Genomic DNA, 25,646 nt, shown 5'->3' on the forward strand with positions numbered 1-25,646 from the left:
ATCATCCCAAGAATGAAACTCTACACATTTATTGATGTAACACAGTTTGCTACTTGCCAGTGACGAAACATACATTGATAGTTCAGAATTGGTCATTCTTTGTAGCATGGACTTGTTCTCCAAAGCATTTGACAACTTTGGGTTTACGATCAGCACGAAGAAAACTAAGTAAGTACCAGTTTTACTGAAGAGCCTATCTTGAGCTCATGATTTCAGTCCATGATCAGAATTTATCAGCAGTGGATAATTTCACTTATCTCGGCAGCCCGCACTTTTTCGTGCTGTCTATGTAGATGAATTGCAGGTAAGCAAGAATTGTCAAAAAAAGTGAATCAAATATTCAGACATGAATCTGGAATAAAGAAAAACAAGTCTGCCTAACAAACAAAGTCTCTGGAGCAATAATCCTGTCCACTCTGCTCTATGCATTTGAAATGTGGGTGTCGTATCATCAGCATACCAAGAAGCTCTCCCCCTCTCACTTCAGCTGCCTTGCAATGCTTCTGCAGGTCATATGACAGAACAAAACAACAGAAACTGCAGTGTTCACCTGAGCTGGAATGGCAAGTATCCATAGCATATTGAAACAATCACAACTGGCCAAGCAACCAGAATGGCTGACACTTTCTTGCAAAAGTGAATGTTTGAGAGTTTGAGCCAGGATGCACTCTCATGATGGTCATAGGACGCACTACAAGAGCTCTCTCAAGACTTCAAATTAGGAGTTTTGATATTGCCTTCATATCCAGGACAAACACATCCAGGAATGCTGAAGCTACTGCAAGAGAAAAAGCAAGTGCAGGAGTAAATTACTGCAGATGCTGGAATCTGTAATGAGAACAAAAATTGCTGGCAATCACAGTGGATCAAACAGCATCCATGAAGAGTCCGGTGAAGAGTCATTCAGACTCAACTCATTAGCTTTTTTACTCTCTCCACGGATGCTGCCTGACCCACTATGATTTCCAGCAACTTTATTTTCAAAAACTAATGCAGACTCCTTTCACAAACAAGCAGAGGGCATTCTGAGCTGGTAATTTATTTAAAGTGTGAAGGTTAAGTGTGATATTCTAATATACTTCTGGCCAAATCTTCTTGATACATATTGACCTTGGACACCTTTGTACCAACTGGAACCCTACCAAACACCACAGTTGATGAGTATAGTTATCTTCACTTCAGAGAGGCAAGAAAAAAAAGTCAGCCCTTAAATCTGCTATGCTGAAGGAAACATACTCAAAGTCTGTAAAACCTTTTCACTTAAGTTAAGTCTTTCAGCCTTCGAATCATTCTGATGAATAATTGCTGCAGTTGCTCTAATGCTAGATCATAAATTAAGAATCCTTATTAATTACATTAATACTCTTTTAAGTAGTTCCCGAGATCATGAGAAGCAAAGACTTAACAAGAAAAAAATTAAAAATACAGAAGTCATATATTCAGAGTAAGGGAGGCAGAGAAGACCCTAAAATATAACTTGCTCTTTCACCCCTAACTTCCTTCAATGGATTTCGATATTCAGTAAATACCAATGACTTTACAATTCCATTCAGTGTTCTAGACTAGTAAGCATTACTGGCGGTAGCTGTTTTGGTGAAGTGTCAGCCCTGAGAAAGGAGACATTGGGCTTTATTGAGTGAATTGATCATTTATACTTACAGCAGCTGTTGGTGCATAGAGAAGTTATTGTTTGTATGCACAGAGATGTCAGCTTTTCCAAATGTCAATGGAAGTTCTGAATAAAATGAGGAGCGAGTAATAGGCTCAGAGTCACCAGAGGGGAAAGCTGTTCAAAGGAGTGAATATCAAGCACTAAGGATCTTCTTTTTAAAATAAAGACATAAATTATTAATAAGATTTTTAACTACTTCGGACTACATTCATGATCAATACCATTAACATCTTTAAGGTAGAAAACATTCAGAGCAATCAATCTACAATTATTTTGAAATTTTAAGGATTGATAGGAAAATATGATACACTGATTTCAGCTCATGAAACATCAAACCCTGGTTTGGATTGGTCTGATGGCCAAAAATTACAAACGATTATATTTCCTGCCAGCTTGGTTGCACCTAGTTAATCTTAAGCATTTAACTACCTTCTGTGCGATTGTTGTTTGTATACTTTTCTGTGAGAGGGTAACTGTAACTGGAAAGGAGTCACATAGCCTCAAACGGTGGGTGGGTATTTAACTCCCACTCACATCCCCTTCATTGCAATGATCTTTCATTAAATGTTAGTTTTGATTGCACAGTGGGAGGTATTTGCCTCACGGGCAGTTCTTTACCTCAAACAGAGAGTATCTCTGTACCTGCTTGCTTTACCCTATGGTCTTCCCTGGCAGGGTAGTTGTATAATTCCAAGTCGTACCTGCTCAGTGGGGGTGAGATTTTCCTTTCACTGCCACTCTTTCTCCTTCCAAAGACATTGATGCAACTGCTAGTCTTGCCCCCTCAGTTGGGAGGATATTTAACTGCCATGTTAGTCATGCCCCCCCTGTCTGCAGTGTGAGCATGCCCGAGCCTATCCTGCTGGATGTGACAAGTGATTCACTGGGTTGGGCTTTGCCTCCACTCAGATTCACTTTCTTCCATGAGAATGCTGTTGAATTCCGGTCACGCACGGCCAGCCGGTGGACTCGCTCTCTCCCTCTCTCTCTCTCTGTTTCGACAAACTGATCAATCCGTCTAAGAGCTTCCCGTGTGCAGACGAGAGTTTCACATCTGTCGATGCAACTGCTCCTGTTGGTATTTAAAGAAATATTGAGCGGCGCGAAAGCATTTTATCGGGGGAGAAGCACCGAGAAGAGGGTTTATTATCTTTGTCAATTGAAAGAAGCGAAGGGAGAATGCGGCTGGGCTCTCTGCTGTCCTGGTGTTGGGTGCTCAGGCTGTTGGTGTTGAAGAAGAGTCCGGCTTCAGCCGCTGGTACCTGGAGAAGGGAAACTTTCAGTCACCACGCCGTGCTGGACGAGAACGGCAAATACCATTTAAGGTGGAAGCTTGAGAACACGGTCATCACCTTCGAGGTGGAAGTTGAAACCAGGGGCTATGTTGGACTCGGACTTTCTCCAACGGGATCAATGGCTCAGTCGGACATGGTCATTGGAGGAGTTGCGAATGGGCGCCCCTATCTGAAGGTAAGAAAGCATCCAGGTAACCCACCCATCTGGACACCTTGCCCTGACCGAATCCACAGATTAACATAAAATGATCAATAAATATGTGACACAAATCCGAACTTCCATCAGTTGGATTTGTACAAGAGCCAGTACGCTGCTATCTGCTGACTATCTACAGTGAAAAATCGACTTCGAGTTGGCTGATTGGTGAGCCGGATGAGTTGATGGTAACTTAAAAATCAAGACATCAGATATTTTAAGAAATTGCATCTCACCAATAATCTAATTAAGAACTTTTTAAATTCTGGCCCACTCCTCCACAGAGTTTCACGTATTGAGAAGTTCCGTGTCATGGTCTTGTAAACTTGCCGTTTTTATTTGAGTTAAAAAGATTTTTATTGACGTTATGATTTAAGAGCTTGAGAACAGAAGAAATCCAGGCAATTAAACATATCCCTGAATTTTCCAGATTTCCAGATTTAAAGCATGCTCAGTGGTTTGAAAAAAATATTATTCCACAAATCATGCTGAATGACATTTTACATTCAAAAGACACAATCGAGTCTTGGTAGTTGCAATTCAATTCAGCAGGTAGAGTGAAGAACTTAAGCGATATCACTTAATAGCCTTGCCAGCTTTCAAAGATTTTACAAAATGGCTATTGGTAATAAACATATTTGTAAAACAAGTTAGCCTGAACTGAATAAAGGTGGGCAATGGATGAGGAGGTTAGTTTGCCTGTCAATGTTGTGTGATGTTACAATATCAAATCAGAATGTTTCCATGTGTTTCACAAGGTGTTGGAGAGCAGTGATTATTTGTGTAAAGATGCACTGATGTAATTGCATTTTGAAGCTGTTTATGAACTGTCATTGAAACCTGGATTATATCTGTGTGATTTACACATTCCAAGAAAAGCAAATTATTTTGGCTGATTATCTTGGAGTCCAAGAGATTGGTTTTGATGACGTAGCATGTAGTTTATTGGCTATGATTTGTCTGGAAAATATGAATACAAATCCATCTCCTGATTTGCAAGGAGACCTGAAGGAAAAGTTGAGTATTTGAGTCGGGCAGAGTTTGGTGGTGGGAGATTAACTGGGACAAGAGGAGAGGAAAGGAAGAGGAGAGCACATTTATCCTGGGAAATTGCCCTGTTCAAGGAAGAGAAGGACCTGAATTTTGGTTTGAGGATGTTTCCTCTTCAGTCAGAGAGGTTAGTGATAGTAGTAGTGGGGACTTGGGGTGTGGTGGGGAGGCAGGTCTGGATGAGTGCAGGCAGTTAAATCTCCTACAATTGATATTGGGTCAGGATCCAGATGCCATCTTGCCCCTTTCCAGCATTCATTGGGATGAGTTCAAGGCCAGCAGAGAATTGATGTACATCTGTTGGTAAACGTTTTAGGACAAAAAGCTAAATGAATCCCTTTTAAAGCTGTATTCAGACTGTTATGAATCAATGCCCAAGTTCTATGATGCTTTACCATCTCTCCAGGTTAGAGGAGATGAATGCACAGCAAGAAATTGCTAATGATTTAAAACTTGCTGAACAACAGTTTAAAGTGGCAGGCCTATGGTTAGGTAACATCAAAGAGTAGTCCTGAAAGAAGTGGTTCGTTTATCCTGAATTCACTGATCACTTCTGAATTAGCAACTTTCCCCAGTGACTTTCAAGTGGCGTAGTGTCTATTGTGCTCAATCTCTCAACCTCTTGCCTGCAAGGCCTCCATGCAACTGACAAATACTGAACTTGCGGTGGGCTGGTGTACTGAGAAAGCGGAACAGCCTAAGCCAGCTCAGCAGCCTCTGCAAAAGGAGCAACAAGTCAAGCAATAGCCACTGCCTTCTCAACAGCAACACTGGGGGTGGGGTGTGGGTGGGTATCCGTGGTGCTGGTGGTTGGGGGATGAGGGTGCACATCTGTGGGACATCAGAACCAAAAAGAGAGCTTCGTCTTTCAGGATGCTCTGCCTTCATCACAGATGAAGGCTGAGTTGCATCTACATGTCTGAGCAAAGTGCCTCAGAAAGTTTGAATTCTGCAGTCTTCTCAAAGAAAGATCATTACGCAACAGGAGCAGGTGGCTGAATTTTGCCCATGGCTGTGAACTCCTAAGTTGTTTGCAATGTAGCTCGATGATGATGCCGACACTGTGCCAAAGAGACTTGGCAAAGCTCCTACATTTATTAATCAAATGGGTTTCAAAACAACAAATGGTCCCCCACCATTCCAGCAGGAATAGATGTGTCCACTCAATGAATCTGGTTGAACAGAGGGACTAGGGAAATGTATAATCATTATAAGTAGTGTGAAGCTGGTGCTTAAATGTTGCTCATTTTCCTGTCAACAAATTATACTTCTGAGTGCATAGAGCTATTGAGCAGGTGGGGTGCTGCAGTAAAGTTTGGAGACAAATCAAAAGTTGAAATACTGATTAACAGCAGGAAATGATGCTCATTTTATGGTGGGGAGAAGCTATTACCACTGTTGGCCAATATGACAAGCATTTGTCCTTTTTAATGCATTCAAATTGGCTGACAAATTGCAAATTTGAAATCTGATTTGAGTTCCTGAAGATGTTTTTTTTCTTGAAAGGTATTAATAGCTGCTCACTGTAATAGAGCCACCAGTGCACTCTGTCATTACCAGATCTTTCTGGTCCTGGTTCCCTCAGCCACACCCCTCCCCCACTGCCCCCCAAAAAACCTATCCCTTCTCTTTGAGACACCAGACTTGTAAGTACTTTGAAGAAGAACAAGGCTGTGCTGGCCAATAAAAACTAAGGTAATGCCACCACAGAGGCACCATCTCTTGATTTGAGAGAGAGAGAGAGACACCACACCTGAGGCAAGGGGAAAGGTTGAGAAGGGAAGACCTTCATGGTAACCTCAGCCATTGTGGGAATTGAAGTTTATTGTACATCACGAACAAGCCATCCAGCCTACTGTGCTAACCACTCCTATTGCTTTTATTGGCCTGACAGCTCTTGGTATGGGCAATGGATGGATGGATGGTTGGATGGTGACCATATAATTGCCTAACTCAGAGTCCTACCACCTGCCAGAGCAGATTATTTTGTATTTTTTGTTCTCGGTGAACTTTAACTTTGGCTGGATTTTCCACTTATAGTGTACCTCAACAAGGATACTTTAGACTTTTTATTGCATAGCTTTATTTATTTTCATGGAGTTACTATGCTCAACATGTAAACTGTGCTATAATAAAAAAACCCCTACAGTGAAGATTTTGAAAGTTTGTTACAAATAACACCTGATACATAAAATAGCATATATGTTTTCAGTGAAAAATTAATACTGATGACCCATTCAAATTATGGTTCAGATAATAGATTGAAACTACCTGGTTGCCATGATTGGTGCTTGACGAAAATGGATAGAATTAGAATTAGGTTTTATTATCATGTGTGCTCAAGTACTGGGATACAAGAGTACAGTGAAACGTTTACGAAGTCACCATTCTTGCACCAAAGGTACAAAAAAGGTACCTAGGTACAAAATCTTAGATATAAAGAAATAAAGTTACAAGTTCAACATTACAGTACTACTTAAGTGCTTAGTTATGCTGGCCTCACAATCCCCACAAGGGCTTGATCTCCTTCACACTGGCCTCCTCTACCACAATGGGGTTTCTTTCCCCGTGCTGGTTCAATATCGCCCATAGGTGCTGGGAGATCACAGGGTGCCTGCTCACACTGCCATTACAGATGCTGCGGGACCTCTCTTGCCACTATGCGGGCTTAATCTCTTTCATGCTGCACAAAACTACTCTCCACAGAAAGTAAGTAGATTAAAGAAAGAAAAAAGGAGCAGTGAAAGAAGAAAGAAAAGTACGAGCAGTAGGAGCAGATGAGCTCTAGGCATGAGCCCGCATGCTGAAATTGCCTGATGTGTTTATCACCTGTTGTAGAAGTTTCACCTCAAATGACTCACAAGCTCAAAGTCTTAACTTGTTGAAACAAACCACAAGATAATAGAGAGCCACTGGGGTCTAATGGTTCAGGACTATTTGGGAGTAAAGCAGAGATTGATTACGGTTTAGAATTGGGAATTACTATTTAAGATGGGGCTATGCCTTTGCTCATGCATACTAGGATTTATTAATAAAGATTGAGTAGTATGGAAGTTCTCCCAGAGAAAGTATAGAAGCATTACAAAACTGTAGAGGCGAAAATCCAAATAGCTGGCACTCGGGCACTTTGCAAAAGAACATTTTGCTTTTTTATAAGTTAATCCATAATGTGCAGTCAATAGTGACAGAAATTTAGTAATAGCTGTGGCCAGAAATTAATTTATCTCAATGTGCTATGAAGTGCAATGTAATTTAATGGAGGATGCCAGCATTGAGTGACAGTGGGGACATTGAGATTTCAAAGCAATAATCTCATTAAGTAAGTGGATTGATAGGTAAAATTTTAAATTTTAAAGGGTGAAATAAGAAATGCAATATGCATATGAGGGACAAACTGAAAGCATTTTTAAAGATTTTTCATGATATTTAATATATTTTAATGTTATTTAACAACTCTAATTATAATGGAGACATCTAACAACATGCCATTTTCTTTATTTTTTTGAACCAGATTGATGTTTAGCAGTAGTTATTAGTGAAATTTCCATTTTAAAAAAAACATTGAACAAGGCCTACTCTTTCATAATAATAGGAATAAAAGGGGAAGTTTCCACCACGCCAATTGATCTCACTGATCACCATAATGCAACTGGAGATTGGCAGGGTGGGGGAAGTTTAAATCAAACATTGTGTGAATGACAGACCATAGTTTTAGGATTTCTATGGTGGTCTCGATTTGTATTACATTCTAATGTGCATTTTGATTCAGAAAGATAATGTCAACAGTTCAGTATCACACCATATTTTATAACACCTTTGAACCACCTAGACATGGTCAATTGTGTTTAAACTGCTATATGAATAAGTTGTTGCTTATCATAGTTCCCCATCACAAACCCCTCAACATCTGAGGCATTGTCTTTTTATGTTAGTAAAACTTCCCAAGCCACTTCACAGGAGCACAATTAATCAGTTTGTCTCACTGAGTCACATATTGGGACGTAAGCCAAAGATTCAGTCCAAGAATTAGATTTTAAGGATGGTTTGAAAGGAGGAAGGAGAAGTTTAAAAGATGGAGAGATTTAAGAAGTGAATTCTAGAACCTGAGTCCTAAGCCAAAATTTGAGAAGTGTAGATATCTCAGATGGTTGTGTGGCTAGAGGAGATTAGAGTGACAAATTGGTAGGTGGATGGTGAGGCTGTAAAAACCGCTAAGGAACAAGTTAGAAAAGGAGTAGTAATTGTTTGAAATTTTAACTATTTCAGTATGTTCTGTTTCTTTCAATTGTACAATTATCTGATATGTTGTATGAAACAACAGCATTTTCCTAGAAATGTTAGATAGAATTGAAGTGCACCCTTAGCGGATTTTCTGGGAGCATAATGCCAGAGAATCAGAAGGAAAGGTGACAGGTCAGGCGTCTGTTCTGTTGCCTCCCTGACTCTTTGCAACCTATTTGGTTGGGGAAATTTAAAGTCTGCCTTTCTGTCTGGGGACCAATTGAGGCCTGTAGGAGGCAATTAAATGCCAATCAAGAGTCTCATTTCCACTGCTAGTAAAATACCAGCAGTGGGTTGGCACTAAGCCATGTAAGAAGGCTGCCCAATGAAAGCAGGCAGTGGGTTTGCTGGAGAGCAGGGCCCTGCTGACTGGGTGCTTTGTGAAGCCAAAGAGGACCCCTCTGACAGCAAGGGTTCCCATTCTTTGAAAGTCTCCTCTCTTTCCTCAATGGATCTCTGAGTATCTGTTATGCACAGAATTATGTCTGGGCTTCCAGAAATGCCCAAGGTGGAGTTGCATCTGGCTTTCTGACCCACGTTCAGAGCTATTACTGCAGCCATTAAAGTCAGTCCATTATTTGTAAATGCTCTTCATGTATTAAGTCCATCTGACTACCCTGACGAAACTTTAAAAATTGTCATATTACCACACCATTTTTGCATTTAGAGACCAGATTGTTCTTTTAAAAAAGTATGTGGAATTTACATAGTTTCCTGTTCTGAATTGAAAGACATTTTCCGAGCAAAACTTTAAAAAGGAATCCATATTCAGTTCTGTCGGTAAAACACAAAGTGCAGAATTGGGCAGTCTGCACAAATATATAGGTGTTAATGAACTTGCAATACTGATTTTCAGAGACAGTTCTGAATTGTGGCTGTTAAAAACTGGCAAAAGATTGGGAGCAACTCTGAAATGTTTTTGATGTGTTTTACTGCCACTTAGTTAAAATAAGTGACATCAGACAAAATCTTAACCATTTTCATATAAAGATGTCTCTTCTTACAACCAAATTAAGGCCACATCTCCCTCGTGATGATACAGCTTAATTTAACCAGGCAGCCCACATTTATAATTAGTAGCATATGTAAATTATAAAAGTACTGGTTACTCATAAATATTGATCAAATGCAATGTTTTTGATCACTGAAAACTTTCAAGATAAAGCAGCGAAGAGTTAACGTTGATTCTTAGTACGTGTATGTAAAATAGCGAAGCACATAATATACAGAAGGCAGTCATAAATATTGATCAAAAAGGAGGAATGTCGAATGATTCCCAAGTAGTAATATGGTCAGATTGAAAGAAATAAAGCAGAAAAAGAAAGATTAGGAATTTAAAACCTATGGGAAAACAAATACTTGTGTTCTATGTCTCACATAGAAGAAGGTCTAATTTTAAAGAACTTACCTTGAGTTGAAAAATGGTTCTTTTGTATAAACTTTGAAAATTTCAGATGGTGGCCAAAATACACTTGTGTTGGTCAAGCTAGAATCTTTTTAATTGCAATGTCTTTTTTAATGATTGTCCCAATGAACAAAATTGTATTTGCATGAAAACAAAATCATAAAATAATGCACTCCATGGAAAAATCAAACTTCATTGATAGATGCAAGTATAAATTATCTGTTAGAATATAAATGTATTTTTTTTCTTGAGTATTGACATTTACAAACAAAAGACAATTGTCATTTAAGGAGTTGTTTGGAAAACAGCTTTTGGAAGAACAGAGCCAAATATATAATAAATTCATCCATCTACAATTTCCTGCTTTGGTTTTAGGACATTTTTGCCTTTGACATATATATGTGTATAGGAATGTGGTGAACCAACTAGCAGACAGCTAAAATCATCCCAGAGCTAAGCATTTCAACGATAGAAATGACTTTTTAAAAAAATATATATATATAGGTGGCATACACATTCGCACCAAACAAAACAGTAAAGTGTGATGCCTGCACCCCAAACACGCACATCTGGCAAACTTGTTTGTTCAGAGTATTTGGGAAGATTTGTAGCTCAGGTTGTGAAGGAGATTGTTGACTTTCTCGCTGAGCTGGTAAGTTTATTCACAGGCGTATCGTTGCCATTCTAGGTAACGTCATCAGTGCACCTCTAGTGAAGCATTGGCGTTCTGTCCCGCTTGCTATTTATATGTCTGGATCTACTGGTGTTAGTGTTTGTGTCATTTCCAGTTTTGCTGTTGGATCTGTTTCTTAGTGGTTCGTGGATGGGGTCCATGTTGAGGTCCCAATACCTACACACTAAGAAACAGAACCAACAACAAAACTGCAAATGACACCACCAACACCAGTAGACCCAGACATATAAATAGCAAAACGGGACAGAACGCCAATGCTTCAGCGGAGGTGCATTGATGGTGTTACCTAAAATGGTGACAAAATGTCTGCGAACAAACTTGCTAGCTCAGCGAGCAAGTCAGCAACCTCAAACTTGTTTGTTTCATTAAAAAAAAATTGTTTACAAAGCCCAATAGATTTTTGGCATCAATCGCAAGGTCAGTTTTTGTTGCCTGTCATTAGGTTCCCCTGAGAGGGTAGTGGTTGTGAGCTGACACCTTGAATTTTTGTAGTTTACCTGGTATACATACAACGACTGAACTGAGTTCCAGTCCAGGTTCTGAAGGTACTGTGATATTGCTCCAAGTTAAAATATTGTAAGGCTTGGAGGGGAACTTGAAGATGATAGCGTTTTGCTGTTGTTATCCATCTTGGTGGTAGAGGTTGCAAGTACTGTTGAAAAAGTTCTATTGAAAAAGCTTGGGATGTTTGTGCACTAAACACCGCTGCAACAATGAGTCAGTGGTGGATAGAATGGTTCAAGATGGTGGTTGGCGTCCTGACAAAGCAGATTGCTTTGGCCCAGATGGTATTGAGCTGCCTGCGTCGATCGAGGCAGGTCGAGTGTAGAATTTTTCATCATATCTCTTGTGTTTTTGTAAACGAGGACAGGCTCCGTGGTATCAGAACATGAGTTACTCACTGCAGAATTCTCAGCTTCTTTCCTGTTTTTGTAGCCACAGTACTTATGTGGCTAACTCTGTTCAGTTTCTGGTCAATTTGTGATTCCAGAATGTTGAATGATGAGGATTCAGTCATTGAGTATCGAAGGGCTTGCTTGGGTCCTTCCTTGTTAGAGGTAGCTAATTTTTGGCAGTTGTGCAGCAGAATGTTTAATGTAATTTATCAGCCCAAACCTAACTGTTGTCCAGCATTTGTACATAGAAACTACTTCATTTTCAATGCGATTGAGTGCCAAATGCAATGTTGTGCAATCAGCAGTGCATATTGTATCAGAGAGCTCTATTTTTCACTAATGAAGTTCTTACATTAACCAGCATAATTATAATCACATTACGGAATTCTTATCTAGGAGCAGTATTTGATGCACAAATTGAGTTTTACGTCTTTCTGCTCTCAAACTAACAGTTATGGTGTTGGCCTTTGTCAGGAAAGTTATGGATCTGATAAGGGACTCTGACATAGGTGCAATTCCACTCTGACTAGATTTCTGGACTGCTTTGTAACAATTGAACTGCATCTGGGATCTCATCCCTTTTTAAGAGTGAGTCTGCTTCTGAACTAGCATCGGGATCACTGTCCCCAGTACAGGGACAGTACTCAACTGAGGGTATGTATCAGTGGTTACAGCCCTCAATGTGAGATGAATCAGATATGTCCAGCCAAGGGAATGAAGATAGTTTGTTTCTGCAGTTGAGTTCCCAAACAGCAACACACACCCCGAGTGCCATCACAGAGTGCTGTATTAGGAAAGTGTTGCACCTCAAACCCAGAGGGAACCTGCCAGGCTTCACTCGGTGTTGTTCCATACATGTTGGAGATTCTACTTGCCATTGGTGCAATCAGCTTGTTAATTGCTCACCAAAATGGCTCAGTTGCTATCTGGGTGAGAGGACCATCTCCCCTTTCCCTGTCCTTAATAAAATACCACAGAGGCAAATGATTGTGGGCTTGCCAAGCCACTCATTATTCCCTCTCTCTTTCCCAATCTATCCAGCTGCTGCAATCCAATCTCAGTTTTACAGTAAAGGGAAATGAGGTAACTTGAGAATAAGTTGATTGAGACAATAAAGTACCTCTTTAGTTCCCCTTTTCAGGTGCTTTGTATTACTAAGCTTCTCTATCTCCGTGTTATGCTTTTGAAATTCCCACAGTGACCAACAATTCAACAGCATATGGGTATATCCACCAATACTTACAAGAAGTTGATGCTTCAAACAATCAATCCATGATGTTCTGTCCAGTTAATCCTAATGAATAGGAACTCCTGCACAATATACCAAAGGTCTTGTGCAGTGGTAGTCTCCCTATCTCGAAGCCAATAGACTTTGGTTCATGTTCCATCTGCCCTGGAGCAGTGTCACAGCATGTCCAAGTAGATTAATTAAAGTAACAAAAGACTAGACCCTGAAAACACTGGATAGCTTAATTATCCATGTTTTGTGGCACAGTGGCTCAGTTGTTAGCACTGCTGCCTCACGCCGCCAGGGACCCGGGTTCGATTCCAGCCTCGTGCGACTGTCTGTGTGGAGTATGCACATTCTCCTCATGTCTGCATGGATTTCCTCAGACTACTCCAGTTTCCCCCCATAGTCCAAAGATGTGCAGGTTAGGTGAATTGGCCATGTGAAATTGCCCCATAGTGTTCAGGGATGTGTAGGTTTGGTGCATTAGTTAGGGTAAATATTGGGGGAAGGGTATGGGTGGTTACTCTTCAAAGGGTTGGTGTGGACTTGTTGGGCCAAAGGGCCTGTTTCCACACTGTAGGGATTCAATAAAAAAAAATTCTATTTGTAGAGATTCTATATAAAAGTTCACTTGAGTTAAATTCACTTGGGTGCCATGGTGGGTAGTGACTCTGCTTCTGAACCATAAGCATTGGATTCAACTGCCACAGAATGTCTGGGTAGATGTCAACATGATAGGACCACACAGGTTGATTTAACTATTTGTGGAGTCTCCCTTTACACCTACAGCCAACAGCAAGAGCGGGAGAATATCCTGGTCAGCCAGACCCATTGTAACAGCTGCAGCACATAATCCTCTGTGTATTAAAGTATTCCTGCACGTGCCTTAGCCTTTTAAGGATATATCAGAAGAATCGGCTTACATTATTATACAACTGCAGCATAATCAGTGATTTTTTGTCCGAAATGTGAAACCTTACCGAATTAATTCTTCATACTACAACCCTCATTTATATTTTAACAGGATTATAACACTTTGAACTTTGAGGGAAAACTGAATGAAGACCACCATCAGGATTATCGCCTTGAGTACGGCATGGAAAACAAAACTCACACAATTATTGCTTTCTCACGATATCTGAATTCATGTGATAACAAAGACAAGATTATCACGGTAACATATTTTATTCTAATTTTTATCTATCCCACCAATGGGAAATTATTGACAAGATTTTATATCTTTTCTTGTACCAGAGATTCCCATTTAAAATAATTGCATATGAATGAGTAGGCTGTTCTTCGTCTCTAACTTCCTCCAAAATTCAAAAAGATCAATGAATAATGTGACTGAAACCTCAATTTACTTGCCTGCCTCCTCCTGATATACTTTCAATTTTTTGCCAAACAAGATTCCAGACACATTAGCCTTAGAAATATTCAAGGACATTCATCTTGAAAAGGTGATAGAAGCAGAGTTTCAAAGTCTCACGACTCTGTTAGAATTTTTTTTACTTTTCTCAGTTTTGAATGAGCATTTGTTGATTTTTAAAAAAAAAAGTGACCCCTAGTTTCTTGATTCTCCCAGAACAGGAAATATCCTCTCCATATCTTTCCTGTCAGGAAATTATGTTTCAATGAAGTTGCCCCGTGTTCCTTTAAACCCCTGTGGATATAAGGCTGATTTAACCAATCTTTCCTCCTAAGACAATCCGCTATTTGAGTTTCCTGCAGTTACATCTGTGATAATAGCTTCTAACATTTCACTTTGACAGATATTAAGCCATCTGTCCTCCCTTTCTAGAGAATTAAATGACATTTGTTACCTTGCCATTGAATGAGACCTACCCAAATTAAGGAAGTTTTGTAAAAATGAATCAATTCTTTCATTAACCACTTAAGTAAAAAACAAAGTACTGCAAATGCTGGTGATTTAGAATAAAAATAATGATCTGCAGACACTCAGCAAGTCTGTCAACATCTGTAGGAAGAGAACAGAATTAACATTTTGAGTCTAAAATAGCTCCCTTTCAGAATCTGTTCCAAAAATGCCTGCTATTGCTTCCTTCTTGACCTACCTTTAACCTAAATTACTGATTCATTTCACTCAGCTTGGTCTTCATGACCTCATAATTGCCTTATTTAATTTTAAAATGCTAGTTTCAGACTCTCTAACCACGCTCTCTCCAACTCTCAAACAGAATGCAAAATGTGATCATATTATGGTCGCAGCTACCTATTTACTATGCAGTTGTTAATTAATCTTATCTCATAATCATGCCAGGTCTAGTATATCCTACTCTTTGGTCATGTTCAGAACTTGCTATTTTGAAAACTTATTCTGAAAATATTCTATGAATACCTCATCTAGGCTTTCTTTTCCCATCTGACTTTTTCAAGTTTCTATTTAGACTAAAATTGTTGCTGTCCTTTTTGACAAACTCTCATTATTCCTTTAAAGCTAATATCTAATATGTGGTTACTGTAAGGGGCCAGTACAGCACTCCCATGCACCTTCATGTCGTTTTTCTATTCTTCTAAAGCACTTCCTGAAGTTAGTCTTGCACTCATTCTCCTGCTTTCTCTCCCCATGTGGTGGGTTCATACTCCTAGTACAATTGCATTCATTGAATAACCATTAGTATAAAGCTTTTTAGGTTACTTATTACCACCAATGTAAAATCAGTGGTGCTTGAAAATCTTGTGGCATCTGTTTGTTTGTGGCTTTGTGCAGAGCTGTCTAAGATCAGTCATTTTCCTGTTCAACATTGGCAGAAGGGCGGGTTGCAGGAAAATAGTAGAGGCTCATGCAAGTCTGGTGAGGGCTTGATGGTGGATGTGAAGGTTGACAGTTTGGGATCCAGGTGCATAAAAGAGTGTAAAAGGGTTCCAAAAGAGGATGGAGGGTGGAATCGGGGACATGGAAGAGTGTTAAGAGCAGTGTTAGGGTTAGTGTTACCAGAGAGGTTGTGGGAATGATAAGTCATAAAATGGGGTGCCTATAGGGTGACATCGATGCTGTTCATAAGTCTTGTCCATCTTGATTGTTGGCTTATGGAATCCTTTATAGGATTTTCAGTTTGTTGTTTTTACAGTAAGTTACTATAGATTAAAGATAGTGATATATGATGTTTTAGTTTAAAAGGTCAGCATCTTGCTCTAGACGGTCAAAAGTTTCATCAATGAGTTGATTTGCCTGAGTCAATTAGTCAGTCAACTGTCTATATATTTTAATACAGTAGTCCCCCCGCCCTGTACCTGCAGGGGATAATTTCCAAGACCTACTGCAGATGCCTAAAACTGCAGATAGGAGCAAACCCACTCATTTCAATGGGAAATTTACTTCCCCAGCAGACCCCTGGTCCTGGTTCTGGAACATTCCATAAAATATGTTTGGGCTGCAGTAAACTGCGGGTAACTGAAACTGCGGAAAATAATTCCGCAGATATGGAGGTCACCCTGTAGTAACATTCGAAAACTTAGATCCCAGACTATATGCAAATTTGAGAAGTAACATAGTTACTTTTTAATAGATTTCTCAACACCTGTTTCAATAACAACTCTGGTCTCTGGTATTTATTACATGGACTACAGTAGAAAACCAGATTTTATCACCTATAACTTTTCATTATTCCTTATGACCATAAGGACCCTCGAGCTTACTCCACGGTTCAATAGGATCAAGGCTGATCTGACATTCCTCAAACCCACTTTCCTGTCCTTTTCCACAATCCCTGATTTCATTTACTGATCAAAAATCTATTTATCTCATCCTTAACTGGACACGAGGACTCTGCTCTCACAGCTCTCTGAGGTGAGGAGTTCCAAAGAATCTCAGCCCTCAAAGGAAAGTCATCCTCAGCTCAGGCTTCATGTGGTGCCCCCTTATTCTGAGACTATGTCGCTTAATCCTAGATTCTCCCATGAGGGAAACATCTTCCCAGCATTCACCCTGTCAAACCCCTTAAGAATCCTATATGTTTCGATGAGAACATTCCAGTGAGTAGAATCCCAACCTGTTTAACCTTTGCTCACTCATAAAACAATTCCCCTACACCAGGGATCATCCTTGTGAACCTTCTCTGAACTGTCTCCAATGAAATACTATCTTTCCTTAAATAAAGGGATCAAAACTGCTCACACTACTCCACTAAGGTCTCCTCACCACCACCTTGTATGGTTGAATGTAATAATAGTAATCCTTCCTTCTGAATGTAGACCCAGATGAGCTTCTTTAGAATGTATAGAAGGGAGGACCAGCTGATTCTGCAAATTCAGTCATGTCCCACAGAGCAGTAAGTACAAAAATAACCCTTGACACTAACATGAACATGCAACAGAGTAAATACAAGGCAACATTGTTTCTTCTCTGACAAAATGAATATCCCTGACACCACTATAACCATCAATACATGTCATTTGTGGAATATGACAGTACATTTAGTTTTTTGATTAAGCTGGTTCCAATAAAGGGAGTGCACTGTACTGTGAACTATTTACTGTTTAAATTTGAACAAAATAAAAGTGAGTGAGGCACAGTGTTTGAGAAGACAGGGAGTGTTAAGTATGGGTGTGGGGAGGGGGCTGCCTCGATGAGGCCAGAAACTACCAGGTATTATCCCCAACATGAGCCCATACCATCAAAGCGGCTGCTCTTTCCAATTGGCATTTGCTTACCTCTTGTAATGGATAAAATGCCACTGCTGGCAAGCTGAGGTGTTGAGGAGCCGTTTTAAGGTGTCAATAGGCTGAAGGATGGTCTGACCGATACCGATGACTATTATCTCTTAAAGTCTGGATGTGGAGGTGAGCAGGTAAACAGCAGGATGGCCATCTGCTGGAATTTGCAAGCTGGTGGGGAGCATAAAATCCAGCTCTATGTTTCAGAGAACACTTCCTATCTAGGCAACTAAATATATTTTTTCCCTGGATTAATTTCATTTTCTGATATACATCTTCTTAAAAAATGACTGAGTCCAAAAAAATTAACATGAATATATTTTTAAAACTGATGAATAAAATATATTTTGGAATAAACAGGATAAATGTTTGGATTTGACATGATCTTTACCTTGATGCCAGTCTGAGGCAAAGCAATAGATCTGCATCAATTTTATTCAAGCATAACAGAAAATGATTTCTCTAGTTTTGTATCTAGTACCTACTGTGAATGTTAAATAAGTAAGTCATATAATAATCTGTAGAGAGAAAAAAATTAGTTTGTGTTGTGTTTTCTTTCAAGCATATAAAATTATCAGCAAGAGTAGGCTCACCATTGGCTGCAGTGGTGATTAGCAAATGGAAGTGTTGTGCCTCTGACCTTTCTCCAAGCTAACCCAGTCAATCCATAAAGCACAAATGTAGTAAGCAGCTGACAAATATGTCATTTATCAGGTCCAACACCTGCAAAACTTTTTTCCTGGAAGATTGACAGCAAAATAATGGGACACTATGGCGTATTTTTGGAATACAGGATTTCCCAGAGTTCAGCCTATTACTAGGCCTCATCTGGCTATCCGGCCTACAAATAAAATCATGTCATTTCAGGGTGACAAGAAATTCCACTCCAGCGACATGCATACAGATGAATGCTTGTTTTCCAAGCTACAAGTTTAATAGAACTTGTATTTAAGTAAACAGATGCTTTCTCTTATTGGCACTGCTATAGATTCCTACCTGAATTTGTGACAGTTGAATGGCGTTGTTGGTTGCTATTGGGTATTAGTTCTTTTGTACCACTAGCAATGTATGTTTAAAACCAGCTCTTCAACTATTACTTGCATGACAATGTCAGTGATAAACCTTTGTGCTGACATGTATGAGCCTGTGTCAAAATAAGTGAATCAGGCAAGATAGTTTAATAAGCTTTGTGCCAAGATCTTTTGGTACAAAAAAACTGCAGATGCTGGAATCCAGAATGGACCAGCAGGAGGCTGGATGTACACAGCAGGCCAAGCAGCATCAGGAGGTGGAGAAGTTGATGTTTTGTGTGTAAGTTGTCTTGCAACTTTTGCTTTTATGCTCCCTGAACACTTTCGATCCTAAGTATGTGGTCATGGCAGACTGTCTCTTGGTCCTCCTCGTATGTGGGTTTACCCCCATATCGGATGCTGCTTTGTCCTCTCATTAGTTTTTGCCATCCGAATATGATTTCCAGTTCTGGTTTTAAAAAAAACGGAGATTCGTCTATTGTAGCTGGAGTGTTCAGCTGATCACTTGAATAGAAGAGCAGAAGAAAAGTAGTTGACCTGAAACATTCTGTAATTGCAGTGATAAGCTTGGAGATGGGAAGGGAACATAATTAATTAGGCAGAGTCAAGGCATTCATGAACCCTACCAAGTTCTCTGAAATATAATCAGGGAACTGAGGCTTACAGGTAGACAGGGGAACCTCAATTATCTGAGCAAGATGGGCGGGCACTATTTTGATCATATAATTGATTATTCAGATAATCAATTTTACCTAAACAACGGAAGCCATACTGATCTAATACTGTGCTCTACCCGAGAATTTGTTTAAATCTATAATTTTAATGAGTCTTCCATATTTGCAGTCTACAAGTTACAGGTTAAAATGATAACAACTAAACCCTTTCAATGAAATCCCAGCATTAAACAAGGTCCTGAACAGCTTCTACAATCGCAAGACTGTTTACAGTATCAGTTTCCAGGAACTCTGTCTCGCGATAGAAAGACAGAAGCTCTGCCTTGCGCATGCATTTACAGCCTTTTTTGTTTAATGAACAGCCTGGTAAAAGTGCCTGGAATACTGTAAAACACTTACTTTTGTAAAGGGCTGTGTAACAACCTTTACCTAAAAAAACATCCATTTGCTGATGCTTGAGCTGCTTGTGTTTCTGGGTTTTTGCCACCATTTTCACATGTTTTTCAGTACAGGTAAATTGAATCTTTATTGTAATGCTTTTGTGGATCTTGAAATCTTCTTCGGATAATCAAGATTCGGATAACCAAAGTTCCTCTGTGTTCCTAATGATCATTTAGGGGCTGCTGGGATTAACCCAGCTCCAGCTTCATACCCTTTTTTCATCAGCATGCATGACAGATGGAAATAGGTGGGTGACCTATTATTTCTTGGAACTGGGTGAGGGAGGGCTTGGGAATGGGAGGACAGTCCCTTGACCATAGGCCATTCAGTGCCTGATAAAGAGACAGAACATTCGGCATGTGGTCTTAGAACATTTTAGCCTAGTGGCAATCTGTTGCTCTTTCCCAGTAACCATGAACATTGGATGACTATTTAAATAGAAATAATGCCCTCTTGAAGGATTCAGTTGAACCTATCTCCATCATATTTCAGGGTAGTTCATTCCAGACCCATCTTAGCCTTTTCCTTGTAGATGAAAACTGCCCCAACCATTCTTGTAAAGCTCTTCTGCACACTCTTCACTGCAATCACATCCTTCCCATGGTTTTGTGTCCAGAACCATACATAGTGCTCTAGCTAAGGTCTAATCCGTAGGTTCATAGTAACTTTGCTGCTCTTGCATTCTGTGCCCCTATTAGTAAAGCCTATGCCCTATTTTTGAACTCTAGATTACTATATGCTTTATTAACAGCTCTCTCTATCTGTCCTGACAGCTTCAATCACGCGTACAAAAGCATCCAAGTTTCTTTGCTCCCGCACACTCTTTAAAGTAGAACTCTTCATTTTATATTGTCTATTTATGTACTTTGCAATAAAGTGCATGACTTCACACTTCTCCATATTGAACTTTACCTGCCGCTTATCCGTCCATTCCATTAATTTGTCAATGTCCTTTTTGAAGTTCTATATTTCCACCTCAAATTTTGCAGTTCTATCAAGTTTTGCATTTTCTGCAAACTTTGAATTTATCTTTCTGCTCACCAAGATCTAGATCATGTATATTTATTGGATTTAGACTGGGAGGCGAGAGGCATGACAGATTTTTAAAAATCTTTTTCATTTGTCTTTATGTGGCAGATACTGCCAATACCATGGTGAGAGAGAAGCATTATGGATACAAAATTAAGCTGAGGGATAAGAAACAATATATTGGCAATGAATATTTTTTGGGTTGGAGTAACATTTGTAGTGGATAATTTATATATACATTTCCTTATCAGGAAAAGCAAGGAGCCCAATATCAACCCATGGGGAACTCCATTATCTTATCCCTCTGCTAATTTTGAATCCATGTTGCTTCATCTGTCACCATGATCTGGGGGAAGTATCTGCCACATCAATAAAGGCAGATGCAAAATATTGGTTTCACATATCTAACCTACTTCTTGCCTCAAAGTCTCAATCCACTGTTTGTTTGTAACTGGCCCCATACCTCCCTGTACTCTCCTTTTACTACTGATGTACTTACAGATGATTTTGAGATTTATTTTTGTAAGCTGAAGGTCTTTTATCATAACCTCTCTTCTCATATCTGCACGTTCATCTCTGCTTTGAAACTTCTGAACTCAATTTGATCTTAAATTATGTTGACTCCATGATACCTATCGTAATAATCTTTTTCCTTTAACTTAATTTCTATCCCCTTTGTCATCCAGGGAGCTCTTGATCTGTTTGTTCTACCTTTTTTCCTTTTGAGGATATATACCTTTTGCTGTTTTGAAACCATCTCTTCTTTGAAGAGAGCCCATTGTACAACTACTGTTTTCTCCCATTACCTTTCATTCCTGTCTATTTCTCCCAGTTCTGACTTTGCCCCATTGAAGACTGCTTTCTGCCTGTTGATTATTCTTACTTTGGATTGACCAATGTCATTTTCTACTGTAATTCTGAACCTTGTGATACAAATGATCACTGTTCCCTAACTGTTCCCTTTACAGACACTTAGGGTCATAGAGATGTACATCATGGAAACAGACCCTTCGGTCCAACCTGTCCATGCCGACCAGATATCCCAACCCAATCTAGTCCCACCTGCCAGCACCCAGCCCATATCCCTCCAAACCCTTCCTATTCATATATCCATCCAAATGCCTTTTAAATGTTGCAATTGTACCAGCCTCCACCACATCCTCTGACAGCTCATTCCATACACGTACTACCCTCTGTGTGAAAAGGTTGCCCCTTAGGTCTCTTTTATATCTTTCCCCTCTCACCCTAAACCTATGCCCTCTAGTTCTGGACTCCCCGACCCCAGGGAAAAGACTTTGTCTATTTATCCTATCCATGCCCCTCATAAACCTCTATAAGGGTATATCCATAAAAGACTCCTGCACTAGCTGCCTCCCTCTCTTACCCTTTCTGGAGTTAACCCATCTATGTGACTGTATCTGAGACTTCCCCCCACCCCCCCCCATCACTGCCATCCATCACATACTGTTGCTGTTGCAAATTCTTCATCGCTTCTATCAGTCTCTCCAACCGATCCACTCGATCTGATAAGATTCCCGTCCAACAGCATTTATGGCTGATATAAACCGCAGTAACCCTTAAACTCTTTTTAAACTCCCACATCTGACAAGAAGTACATATCACTGCAAAGGCCATTTTTGCTCCTTCACAATCTACAGACCCAGAAAATAACACCGTCTTATTCCTCTACAAACACTGCCCCAGGTTAAATTAAAAGCAATGGCTTATATTTTAAGTTTAATCAAGAGACTTATCTCCAAAAACATATAATCAAGAAAGAACCCACTATACTCACTACTGCAGCCTTTCTCTTGGACAGACTTAAAACAACAAATAACTTATCTGATTCTGTGCTGTGAACTTCGCCCAACAGTTCCTCCAAGATTAGTTGTGAATTTCACTGTTTGTAAATTTTCCCAGATGCACCCCAATGTCCAGCGATACATGAATTCAAACAGCAAAGGCGGTAACTGTGCAGGTTCTTTCTTGCTCTCTCTCCTGCACTGTCCTCACCATGTGCTTCCTTTGCTGCTCTTCTCCCTTTTAAAACTGCTGTTTGTTTTGACTTTTTTTTCCAAAGTCCTAAACCATGCAACAGCATATAAAACAGTAATTGCTGCTCCTGGAATTCAAGGAAATCACCTCCAACACCTAAAATACCTTACAAAAGGAGCAGCTCTTACAGCCAGAAATTTTTCCCATCCTCCATCTTGGATTACCCAGAATTCCTTGATCTACTTGGCCACTTTGTTCTTCAGAACCAGGTCTAGCAGTTCCTTTTTTTTTGCTCAACTGGACACGTGCAACTGCAGGAAATTCTGAACATGATCGGGAATGCCTCCCCCTTCACTGTCCCTTACACGACCACTATCCCAATTGATAAAAGTTACCCATACAAATATTCTGATGTTGACTCCTTTTTGTAATTGCTTTGCACGTTTGTTCCTCTACATATTTCCTACTAGGTGGCAGCCTTTAAATTACATCAAGCAGCCTAGTTGAAGGTTTCCTCGAACCAAATTGATTCAATCCTTGGAACCTCTGAAGCTTCCTCTTTCTTAAGGATTGTAATGCTGACCTCAACCAAAAATGATTAAAAAAGAAGAAACTTCATTATCCAAAGAGACCCAAAGAGTGAAAAATCTGTGGAATGTTTTACCAAGTAAATGTCATGACCAGTATAGACTGATTTAAGTGGAAGTTAGATAAACACATGAGGGAGAAGAGAGGGGCAGATTGAGGGTGTCTGATGCAGAGGCCGAGGAGGAGTTTTGCACAGAATGTAAGATTTGCAATTGAATTGTGGCCTGAATTGCCTATTTCTGAGCTATATATTGAAGGGTTTTGTTTTCTCACAGTCTACACTCTTTTGACCCTTGAAGTGAAGATTTTATATTGGAATATAGCAGATTGAGACTGTGACTTATTCATTTATCATACTAAATAAAATCTTGTTGAAATTCTCAAAGTTTAATATGTTATATTTAAAGATTGATCTTTTTCAAGCTTGTATCAAGAACTAGCAAATTTTATCACATTGGCAGTACTTTACGTCAGGAAAACTGCCCATTCTTTGCCCATTTTATAAAAGTTACCATTCAACTGAATTCACTTTATTTCCATATGGTGTGCCCTTTTCAAGTCTTGTAATTTCTTCTGGATCTCTTTCTCACCCCTGAAAGAGCTATATTTTACTTGTTCCATGACACTTGGTTGTCTCTATAGCAGAAGAAAAGATCTTCCTGTATTCACAATTATCCAGTCTCTTTCCACTAAGAACTCTGACCTGGACAATTGAAAAAGCCATTCAATTTTAACACTGAACAATTGCTGAAAATTATCATGGAACCCACAGCTGGATGGATGAAACATTTCTCATTTGTGAAGTTAAGTAACTTGGAGTATGAAAGGAATATTCTTGCAGGTGCATCATGAGTAGCAATTTTCTTTCTAATTGATTAATACAATCTTGGTACAAGTGATAGGCAAATTGCTCTGAAAAAATATTTTAATTGGTGATCATTAAAATCAACAAAATATTTGATTGGAAAATGTAGCCAATAAGTCTTCTGGTCAAAGTAATTATCCTTTGGTTTCTCAAAGTATATCATGAAAAATAACTTAAGACTTTAAATCATTCTTTGGTTTATGATATAAAGTGGTGTTGGTCTCAACTAATCTTTACAATACGTGAGAGAATTTAAAGGATGCAAGTTTTTTTTAAAGCACTCTGATAAATATAGTAAATGACAATAGTGAATGTTAACATTCTGTTAACAAAATGAAGCTTTTGCTGATTAATGTTTGTAAATTTAGATCTTGTGTTCGTAATTTATTTGCCTAACTAGTCATAACAGTCTGGATTTACCCTATCTGTATTGTCTGGAATAAGATATACTCAATTCGTTTTACTAATCCTTTCATAAAACAAATCTTAAATTTCTTTTGTTTGCTTTTGTAACTTGTATATTTGCAGTCGTTACATTTTTTTCTCCTGCTACCCTTTCCCATGCTAGTGCAATAACTAATTACAAACAAGCTATGATGTTTTGATAACACTATGCATAGATCAAATTTTTTTAGACTGATTCCACACAAAATATACCCTCCATGCCATTGTTTTTGGCCTTGTATTCTCACATTTCACTTGCTTAAACAGTCTTGGCATATTTTTCCTCTGATGTAATATTAGATATTTTTAAAGAAGTCAGTGAATAGCAAACAATTTGTTTCAAGTACTTATAATCACAAATTCAACTTATTATTTAACAGTTTAACATTTTACTTTATTCATTCCTTGTGATCAGGATAACACTGTTAGGGTGATTTGGGCATATCATCCGAAAGATGTGCAGCATAATCATCCACAATATCATTCATCAAACCGTGGGAGGAAAAGTCTTCACTTACTGAACCCTGTGGTGGACACTTCTATTCCTAGTGATGTGCTTGTATTTGAAATAAGACATTATAACGTGAGTATAGCTGCTGGTCTCAGATTACATTCCTAGGAAGAATACGCATCAATATTATGAATTGTTTTTTACTTTCTTTTGTTGTCAAAAAGACACTTTTAAACAGGAAAATATATATTTTTCAACTTTTGGACTTATTGTTCAAGACAGGTCACAATACCTAAAAAGGATACCACCTACTGGTGTCAAATCTTTAAACTGCCAGACCTGACCAAAAAGCATCATGTGATAAGGGTAAGCAATACAACTTGTAATTTAATAGAAATGTTTAGTTTTAATATCTGCAAATAAGTTGCTATTTAGATATTGTGCGTATTGTTGGAATACAAGGAATTGTGGATGAATCTGAGAGTATTATTTCGATCTGAGTTCCTATTTTCTTTAGTTTTGTTAGCACTTGTCCCTATTCCACAAAGCTTTGTGAATGAAGGGCTTGCACTGAATTGTTTGGGAAGATTTCAAATAGTGCTTGGGCTTGGAGTGTAGTTTTCTGAAGAACTGACTTGTCAGCAGAGGATAACCAAATTAAAGTTAGATTATATTAACGAACCAAATGTTGATTATGCTGAACTTAGGTCAATCAGATACAATCACATTAC

At 39.1% G+C, this 25,646-nt stretch overlaps 1 protein-coding gene across 2 annotated transcripts in view; it reads left to right on the plus strand.

The window, feature by feature from the left end:
- The first annotated feature begins 2,555 nt into the window (after positions 1-2,555).
- The window catches only part of moxd1 (monooxygenase, DBH-like 1), an 88,629-nt gene continuing 65,538 nt past the window's right edge, over positions 2,556-25,646 (plus strand). For both annotated transcript variants that reach the window (XM_072556447.1, XM_072556456.1), the window contains exons 1-4: positions 2,556-3,142; positions 13,745-13,894; positions 24,880-25,047; positions 25,198-25,281. In XM_072556447.1, coding sequence (XP_072412548.1) covers positions 2,852-3,142; positions 13,745-13,894; positions 24,880-25,047; positions 25,198-25,281 — 693 coding nt within the window. In that variant the 5' untranslated portion in view covers positions 2,556-2,851. The remainder of the gene's footprint in view (positions 3,143-13,744; positions 13,895-24,879; positions 25,048-25,197; positions 25,282-25,646) is intronic.

The sequence above is a fragment of the Chiloscyllium punctatum genome, chromosome 3 (genome assembly GCF_047496795.1).
Source record: "Chiloscyllium punctatum isolate Juve2018m chromosome 3, sChiPun1.3, whole genome shotgun sequence".
NCBI lineage: Eukaryota > Metazoa > Chordata > Chondrichthyes > Orectolobiformes > Hemiscylliidae > Chiloscyllium > Chiloscyllium punctatum.